Genomic DNA, 10,013 nt, shown 5'->3' on the forward strand with positions numbered 1-10,013 from the left:
TTTATGGCTCGAAGATCTTCTCGACAATAGTGAATTCGAATCGATCGATCTCAAGTTTATGACTTTCTTCTTGGCTTACAAGTCTTCAAGGAAATTGATTGCTTCACTTGGCTTTGGTTTTTCGATTTCATTTTCACTTTATCTTTTGATCGTTAACTTCGTTGGACTAGATGGGATCACAGGGATATATTCGGCTTATTGGAAACAATCTTTGGTGCGACTACACTTCAATATGAGTTACATACGTCAAATCGATCAGCTTCATATCACATCTAAATCTCCCAATCAAATTGAATCGATCCAAAGTCCTCAAATCCAATCCCATCAGTCCTGTACATTCAAATCATCATTCATTTCAAGAAACTATCGAACCAAATCAAAGTGATTCAATCGGTGGATCTAGTTTTGTCCTTAATTTACATACTAGTAGAACTATAGTAGAACTATGATTGTCTAGAGCACACTTTTGAATGAAATTTAAAAATAACAGTTTGCTCTTTTGGCTGAGCCCGATATACATAAGACACAACTTAGGTGGATCTTTAGACATTCAAATGGGCTAAGAGCACCATCTGCTGATGAGAAAGTTGGAAGAAAGTTGTGATTAAGCTATTCAAATGGGCTAAAATCACCGTTATCCTTGTTTTGTTGAGTGTGATGTAAGAAAGATCAGATCGAGCTGAAAAATTGACTCGATCCTAGGGCAAAAGATACACATCATGTCCAATCAAGAGTCAAACTTGATGTCTTGAAATCATCCAGATCGAGCTTAATTCGAAGCTCGATCATTTGAGTCTAATTGTCTTTGAGGGCACAGATAGAGCAGGATCGAGCTGAAGATTCAGCTCGATCCTAAGACAATCAAAAGTCACTTGGTGGCGACTTCAGAGGGAGAGATCTCTGTCTCCAAATCACCATGACCAAGCTTTGTTTGAAGCTCAATCATGTAAACTGGTGTGAGGCAGGGTCAGAGGACCATGATTCTAACAAATGGTACGGTTATATTACTTTTAAAACTGTAGTCTTAATATTACCCACTAATCACAACAATAGAGGGTCAAAATCTAATCAGTAATGTAAAGCCAGGATTGAAACATTGAAGTGCGCCTTGCTTTCCGAGCGGTACTGCGTTCACAGGTCCTGTTACTTATATACTTCCGAGAATCTAAGTATAGCATAGTGATTGAAGCCTTGGACAATCCATGTTGAGCTAGATCCGCTCGAGATAAATGTTCTTCTGTGATCATTCTATGGTCGGTGATTTCCGCTTCTTTTAAAATCTGGCGAATGTGGTCTTTTCTATCATCTGGTAAAGTGCAGAACTGAAGGAATCCTTCGGTTCCATTTGCGGCGGCGGGATCATATGACAAAGGTGAAGATGACACATGAGGAAATGATTCGGGTGTATTCTTTCGTTTATGAGAAACATGTGGAGTTGTAGGTGGCTCGACATCGCCAGCTAGTTGCTTTTGAGGTGATCGTACTGCTTCACCAATGGCTCCCGCGAGGCTAACAACAAGTTGAGTGATAGCGGCAGGGGTGAAACTATTGGATTCAGACTTTTCAGTTGATGAAGCGGGAGGTTTGTTTTTGACCTTCTTGCTGAGGTCATACTTGAAATGGGCGGGAGGGGTATCCATGCTAACCTCATCTTGGTTCTTGCAAATGATACACCCAAAAGTCAGCTTACATAGGTAATGAAGAGAGGCATTCAACTTACTCGTAGCCTAGCCCACTCTTCTGCTTTATCAAGCGTCAAAACAAAGTATTGAGTGGAATCGGTTGGATCTGTCACAATCGGACACCTTTTGTGGTAGCGACCGTCCATCTTGTGGTGGTCAAGAAGGTCACTCGCAAACTTGTTCTCGTGATCGCCAGCCGTTTGTTCCGTATTGTCTGATCCACCGTCAGACTTTGGGTTTGAGATCAAATAAAGACACATCAGTCTAGTTTGAGAAAAGGAGTGGTTAGTAGACCGATAATCTCACCTCTTCAGAGTCAAACAAATCCTTGTCGATTCCTTGTTTCACCTGAAGCTTGTGCTTGCGCTCAGTTGAAGCCACAATTAGCTCGGTGCGAGCAGCCTGAAGAAATTCAAAAACAGATGAGACATAATGAGACCCCCTGGCTTGAGATAGGGCGGACTCACTTTTTCAGCTTGAGCTTTGACCTTGTTTGGATGAGGTGCAAAGTAGCTGATCCCAGCTTCCCGACCTGGAAACACAGCTTCGCCCTCTTCGACCCATTGTTGAACCTTCTCTGAACTTAAATGCTTTCAAGCCTTAAGAGTCTTTGGGAAATCAGAATGTGATTTGATGTACCAAGTCCACACACCAGGGTTCTTCTTGCTATTTGATGAAAGCTTGATCAATTTTTCAAGGGACTGCTTGTTGTCCTTGGCAAATTCAGCGCATTTTTCTTTGAGTTCCTCCAAATCAAATTGCTTCGAATTCCAAGGGATTACACATTCAGAGCATGAGATCTGTGAAAATCCTGACTTAGCCGTCTTGCAAGGAACCCAAAATTCACACTCGAAGTAGAAGTGATATGCAGTGTTTTCTTCATCGTCTTGTTTATTGTTGATATTGGGCTGTGGGCTCTGTAAGATTTGGAATAGTCAAAGATGAGTATGTTGGATAATGGACATGATAGGTGGAAAAAAGCTTGAAAACATCACCTGAACAGTCACAGAGTCCGGGGAATCAACATTGACACCTTCATTGGCCAGTGGATTGGATGGGGAGGAACAATCAAGAAAGATTGGGTTGACGTGCTGATCCTTTGATTTCATGATTGAGTTCTGAAAAAGAATGAGTGGTAAGGGGATTGGCAAATTTGGGATAGGCAATGCGGCTGCTCAAGCTCCAGGCCCACCGCAGTGACTGCGGTGAAATTCTGGGCTACATTTTATTTTTATTTTTTTCACCCCGGGCTTCCTTTTTAGCAAAAGTAATAAATAGATCCAGTTTTTTTCAACAAGCAAGGAATCCTTGTAGGTAAGAGTGGATTTTCAGGTTTTGATTGGCTAAAAAGAGAACCATTGGAATTGTGAGGCTTTCATCTGCATTGTCCCTCAGGATTGTTTCCATGACGTCCAGCTGTGGACCTACACACGGCCGGTCTCCGGTCATGACATCCAGAAACATCTGAGGCCGAAAATTTTTACCTCCTGGTGTATACTTTCATTATCTCGCCTCGCCCTCAACTTTGATTGTTATAAATAGAATGGATATAATTAACTCTTGAGTTGATATATACATATGTACATACAGTCAAACCGGAAAAAGCTTGTCACAAATTCCCCGCCAAATTGCTCGAGTTTTGCGGGCAAGATCGGTGAAGCTTTTCCGATTTGACTGTATTTGTTCTCACAATTTTTTTTCTTTGCCATTGCGATTTGAAAGATAAGATTTTCTCTTAACCGATGGATGAGTGTTGGATCGATGATTCAGAGCGGAGCGGAGCTTTGTGGAGAAAGAGATCTCATGATTTACAAGAAAAGTTTTAAATACCCCTTTAAAGTTTTCGCTGAAGCCGCCGGCGCCGGCGCCGGCGCCACCAGAGAACAGAGAATAGTGAACAAAAAGATAAGTAAGATCTGATGATGAGAAAGATGAGCCAATAAGGTTTTCTGTTGGTTTTCGTATGAAAGAAATCCTACATGAGATTCTATTGATGGATTCTTTTCTCAGATTGATCAAAACTTGATTGAGATCATAAAGGGAAGCACAGAGATAGAAGTTAATCAGACAAGGTACCATGGATTGTTTTTTGACTTTGAGGGATAGGACCCTGTGCCCAACCCATGAAGAGATTCAAAAGGAAAGAAGAATCCCCTTGAAAGTTCACTCAAAGAGAGCGGAGGTGGTCGCGTCGGAAGAGGGGCTTACATAAATGGTGAAGCTTAAACAAAAAGAAGTGAATGAGATCAGGTTTCGATCAAACTCATTCGGGTGTGAATGGGATTTTATGATTACGTAAATTGTGAATAAATATCCAACATGAAATGTGTTTCTGTGATTATCCATTGAAGTGATCGAGCAGTCAAGAATCGAGATTGTACAGATGATGATGATGATACTCTGAAACCTTGTTATGATCAAGAAAAATCAAGGTGCTGGAGTCGAAATCAAGATGCTTGAATCCAACTTGATTCATCCCGATTCCCGACCGAATCTGATGATGTTCTGCATACAGAATTTATGCAGCGAGCTTTTCTTCAATTCACCAGTTTTTTCATATTTCAGACTTTCAAGTAGTCAAGCTGGAGTGTGTTATGAACCCCCTTTCAAATTCGATTCCTGATTGCTCCCCCATTATTATTTTTGACACTGACATCGTCCGAGTCCATCCGAGACCGAGCAAGTCCGAGCCGAAGCGGTGCAGTGAGATAGGAATTCAATGGATGAACATGAGAATTGGAAATTGGATTTGAAATTAACCATTAAAAATCAATCGATATCAGATGGTTTAAGATTTTTGACAGATTTCAAGGTTTTTAAGGTTTTGACTTGATGGATTAAACTGTCTAATAGACTCTTAAGGTTTTGAACCACTCTTATCTATCTTATCTATCATGTTCTAAGTATGCAATTAATTTGCTCAACAGTCAAGAGTACTTACTCGACTGAATTTACATACTATTTTGTATATAGGATTCAGTTGGATTTCGATTGCTGATTAAATTCCACTTTCCATCATTTCCATCATTTAAACCCTTACAATCCTTCGCTACCTTTTTTTCATATCACATTCGTTTTTTTTTGACTCTTATCTTGGAACTCGACTTCAAAGGTTAAGCTCAAATCAATAAATAGATAGAAATTGATTGATTGATTGATTGATTTGATTGAGATTTGAAGTTTAAATTTGGAAACCTTACAACTTCACCAATATAAACCCAACTCGTCTTTTTTTCTCGATCGTCAATGCTTCTGGAAGTACAGATTCACCATAATCTTCGATCATCATCACCATCATCCAAAATCAAATCCATTGGAATTCTACACTTCACTTGATTCCTTTACTATATATATACCTTCGAGTTGAGCTGGCTGGCTAGCTATCAATTCCGATCTTGATACCACCCACATCCACCATCTCATACAGGTCCTTTCTTCTGATCTTTACCACCTACATCACAACATTTCAGCGCCATCCATCTTCATCGGTTGGTTAGTACTCATCATATCATTCTCTAGCTCTCTTTTCCATTCTGCTTCATACTCCAAGAACCACAACAACCTAAAGTATTAGTAGATAGTCCAGATGAGATCTTGAAATGGTTCATCTCATCTGATATCTTCTAATTCGAGAATACTTGAACAAGATGTATCAAGTCTATTAAGTTGAAAGCAAATTTAAACTAGATTGCGGTTCAAGCCACTTTTACTGAAATCTTTTTCACTTTATATCAATCCTAAATCTCAAACCAAAAACTTACAATTCCATTTTGTAAAACTTTCAAGAATCGATTGAATTTCCATTTTGATTACCGACACCGTTTACCAAGATCTATTATTAACCTCTAACTTGTTTTTTTTCTTTATTTTTGTTTTAGAAATCATTCTTACCTACCAATTGAAGCATTGGACTTTTTTTGGATATCCCAATTCGAATCATAGAATCCAATCCATCTCTGAATTCAATCCGATTGTTTTTGATCAATTCTTCGTTTCAGCTTGAGATTCTCTTGATTCTGTTTTTTGAACTTCAACTCGATCAACAAACCATTATTTGAATCGATAAATAGATAGATAGATTAGTTGATTATTTCAAACTTTTACTTTTCTTTGTGCTATCAATCAATTCAAGATTATCAAGACTCTTGACTTCCATGCAATCCGATCATCATCATCTTAACTCTGATTCAACATCACATCGATCAATCATATCAAAACCTATTCCACCACCTATCTCGATCATTCCTTTAAGATCTAACCATTCATTAGAACAAGCCGATCAATACTCAACTCAAAACGAAGAAGATCACAACATGACCGCTCGTTGTAGTCAATTCCCACCTGATATTCTCAACTCTCGATCGATTTCTTCATCTCATGATCCAATTCATTCATCATCTCGTTTTTCAAGTTTTCTAAACAATCTCAACAATGAACCATCGACTTGGTCAGACAATCATCATCCTATCGCTTCATCATCTCATCAAACTCAATCTTTTCGATTAGATTCACCTGTCTCTGCGAGTACAAACGAGCTGAGCTCAAGTTGCTCTTCTTTAGCTTCGTCTAATAGTGCCTTCTTACCTAGCACTTCTAAATCTTCAACTTCACTTGATTCATCTAAATTCGATTCACCTCCTTCTCATCAATCTAATCCTACGGTTCCGTCTGAATCATATTACCCTTCTCTCAATCCACCCAGTTCAAACTCACTTCAATCCAATTACCCTTCTTCAGCTTCAAACTCAACTCAAGCTAATTATCCTCCTACCACCCCTCAAGGTTACCCAACGTATCAAAATTATCAAAATCTACCTCCTCAACCTCGTCACTCTTTACCCATTCAGTATCCTAATCCAGGATCTAACCCTGAGGCTGTAGCGGTAGCCCCTCCTGCTGCAGCCTTCACCCCAAGTGATGGTTCACCACCTCTTTTACCTCCCAACCTCTTTTGTGCTGACTCTGGTTCGAGGCGTCATACTGTATCGGCTTTTATGGCACCTTCTGCTCTTGAAATCGGTTTATTTGCTCGACATGATCTAGAGGATACGATGTTGAAAGAAGAAAAACGTAGAAGGGTCAGTCTTGTTCGTTTGCACCACTTTTCTTTTGTTATCTTTATTTTCTCCACGCGTCATTTCAAATGGGTTTGCCCTGTCACTACAAGAAAATATCTTACTTGTTTCGTCTCAGAGACGAGAGAAGACATAAGCGGAATAGTCAAACAATCATTTGGACCACTTTGTTGACTCGATTGATTTTTATATTGTAGAACAAAGAATCCAGTCAGAGATTCCGAGATCGGACTCGCGAACGACAACGAGAGAAGCAGGAAAGATTAGAATTCCTGGAGCGAAGGATCAAGGATTTGGAAATCCAACTTGTACACGCCAAGCGTAACAAGAGCAATGCGAATTCACCTCGTGCTACTGAAATCATCCAACCACCTAGTCGACTGGTAGGAGAGAATGAAACTGCCCTTACTGCTATGCAGCGATTACACCAAGAGAATGAAAGTTTGAGAGCAGCTTTGAAGACAGCTGAACAAGAGGTGAGTAATTTCAAGCCAACTAGACGCAAACCCTTCTGATGCTGAGGTATGTCAACACCAGATCCAACGACTCAGCCCTGGAGGAACGAGTGCGTTCAGTATCGCTCAAGTGTACGGATCACTTCCACAACTCTCGCCACCAGCTTCAACAGGTGGTGAATCATCTTCGCCGCCTACTGCGATGGACCGCGAACATACCAATTATTTTACTTCGACTCGTACTTCAAGTCCTAGTTCTGATCATCATTATCCTCAACATCAGCAGCAGCAGCACCAACAAGCACCACAGCATCTTGGGCTCAATAACAGTACCTCTACTATCAATAGTGAATGGGAAGCTTCTGATTCAATGGTTAATTGGAATCTTGATCCTCATACACTTTCTCCACCACAAGACCCATTTCATTCAACTTGATTCTTCTTTCTCTTCCTTTTTCTTTTTTGATGGTTCTAGTCATTCTTTTGATGACTTAATCAGTCACCTATTTCTTTTTTTTCTTCTTCTTATTTATTAGTATCTTTGTCAGTGGCAAGAATTTGGGGTATCTTGGGATTTTGAAACATCATTAGAATCTTGTAAGATAGATTTTTTTTTTCAAAATGTCTTTCATTTGTTTTTGGGATCAAGTGGGTGTGGGGTTTACCTTGTTTGAGGGGAAAGGTTTTCAAAAAAAGAGGTATGAATTATCAATGCCTTTTGATTATAGCATTTTTTTTCTTTTCTTCTTCTCTTTGTCTTTCTTTTTTAAAATTTCATGTTTTTTTCTTGGTTTTTCTTTTTTTTAAGTTTTGGGTTTTTTTAAAGAAAAAGTGGAAAAGAAAAATCAGGAAATCAGTTTATAATTTTAGTTTTTGCTTTTTATTTTCAAAAAATAATCTTTTTCTTCTTTTTTTTGGGGAAGAAGGAGGAGGTTTAGATAAATCATCTTTTTTGGCTGGACCTTTTATAAACTTGTTGATTTTTTTTGTATGATTGTAATTTTTTTTGATTTCTAAACACTCATTTGATTTGATTTATTTTGATTTATTTTTGTTTGTTTTTTAAAGCTTCTGGTTATTGCTTTTTTCTTTTGGATTTTCATTTTTTGATTTGAAGTAACATTAAAAATGTGAAACAGTTGAATATATTATTAATTCAAACAAAAAACAAAAGAATTTGTTGGTGGTTTGCAGTGAGGTATTGAGTTTGGTGAGTTGGTTTGGATATGAATGAGAATCAAGAGTGTGAAGGGGTGTAAAGAGACAATTGTTTGACTGAAAGTACTTGTTAGACAGCAGAAGATCAAGATGGTTGAACTTGAATGTTGACTTGCAGACCCCTTTTATTTAAAGAGATTGAAATTTTGGACCTAATTGTGCATTACCACACCAATGTCCCACCAGATCACAAGCCTTGGGAGTCTCCACTTAATTTCACAGGTGGATCTGAATACTTGATACCACATGGATCACAACATGTAGATTGAGACATCTTGGTCCTGACAATTGGAAGTTAACCATAGCCTTCCTTTTTTGATATGATTGGATGAGGTTCTTGTCAAACCAATGGGACTTGTTGGGAAAGTTCATGTGGTTTCTCTATCATTTCATGCCAGGGATGCAGGTATGAGTCTGAGTGTACTCTACTCATACCCACTCATCACGGGTTTTGCCCTGGTACCACAGTACAAGTACTGCCAAACCGTGCTGTACAAGTTTCATCCACAACCCTTAAACCCACTTTAAAGGGTTAACTGATTATGCCGGACTCATATATGCTCTCTCTCTGTGGCCAATACCCACTAACTGATTCCTCACCACACGGTTTGTTTGGATGAGTACCCTCAAGGTATACTCAGCCAAACAAACAAAGTCAGCCAAACCAAGATTAGGATATCAATCTCTTCACATTCAACACAATCTAGGATATCAAACCGCTTAGGACACCCCCACAAACAATATTCTTTATCAACCTTTGAGGTTGTCCACCCCTCCTTCATTCAGTTATCTACTCTGGACTTGTTTTTTTAACACCAAATCTACCCATCCAGTTGGTCATCGTACAACACTTGCTCAAGAAGTGTGGCTTCTTCCTTCTCCAATTCAACACTTCATCAGTTGTTTGTTTGGGTGGCTTCTTCCTTCTCCTTTCAAACAATCTATTTCTATTATGGGTCAAGATTCTTCTGGCGCCCACATCAAGTTATGGCTACCAGTCTTGAAGTGGGTCAATTCTGAGATGGAGAACCTTTCCAGTTCCTTGGACAAGTGGCAATATGACCCCTGGTGAGGTTTAAAACTTGATCGAGCTCATAATATCTCTCCCTCTCTTTCCCTTTAATCCATTTCCAATTGGCTTATTTCAAATTCTTTACTTTGCTTTAACAGACCTGCCAAATTACTAGATCTCATCATGCCTTGACATGTCCAGATATCACCTTCCTCAGGTTCCCCTTACGCCCGGCGGGGTACAACCCCAGGTGCTGCAACTTCTTGTGTCCCGTCTTTGACTTGTATCCCCTTGTCTTTGTCTTGTGTCGTTTCCGCTCCTTGTCTCCCATTGTTCACACATGTTCCTCCTGACTTGCTGGACTTGACAGTTGCCATACGACCAAAGGTGTATATAGTACCAGATGCAACCTCTCAAGACGGTGGAAACACCATGCTGAGAGCAAATCGCTTCCGTTCAGACGTTTACCTCTACTTTGACGTAAGTCTTTCAACAAATCCAAAATCTTTAAATTGGAGCCAGACTGAGAGTCTTTCTTTGCTCATGCTTCTAGGAACCTTTGCCCTTGACT

The 10,013-nt window shown here is 39.4% G+C and overlaps 1 protein-coding gene across 1 annotated transcript; it reads left to right on the plus strand.

Annotated features, from left to right (window-relative positions):
• Window positions 1-5,836: 5,836 nt before the first annotated feature.
• Window positions 5,837-7,648, plus strand: MELLADRAFT_115554 (uncharacterized protein; the record flags this gene model as incomplete). The annotated part of the gene is made up of 3 exons (XM_007406353.1): window positions 5,837-6,760; window positions 6,955-7,233; window positions 7,295-7,648. The coding sequence occupies 3 exons, from the start codon at window positions 5,837-5,839 to the stop codon at window positions 7,646-7,648; spliced, it is 1,557 nt and encodes a 518-aa protein (XP_007406415.1).
• Between the last annotated feature and the right edge of the window lie 2,365 nt (window positions 7,649-10,013).

This window comes from Melampsora larici-populina, assembly GCF_000204055.1.
Source record: "Melampsora larici-populina 98AG31 unplaced genomic scaffold MELLAscaffold_6, whole genome shotgun sequence".
NCBI classification, from domain to species: domain Eukaryota; kingdom Fungi; phylum Basidiomycota; class Pucciniomycetes; order Pucciniales; family Melampsoraceae; genus Melampsora; species Melampsora laricis-populina.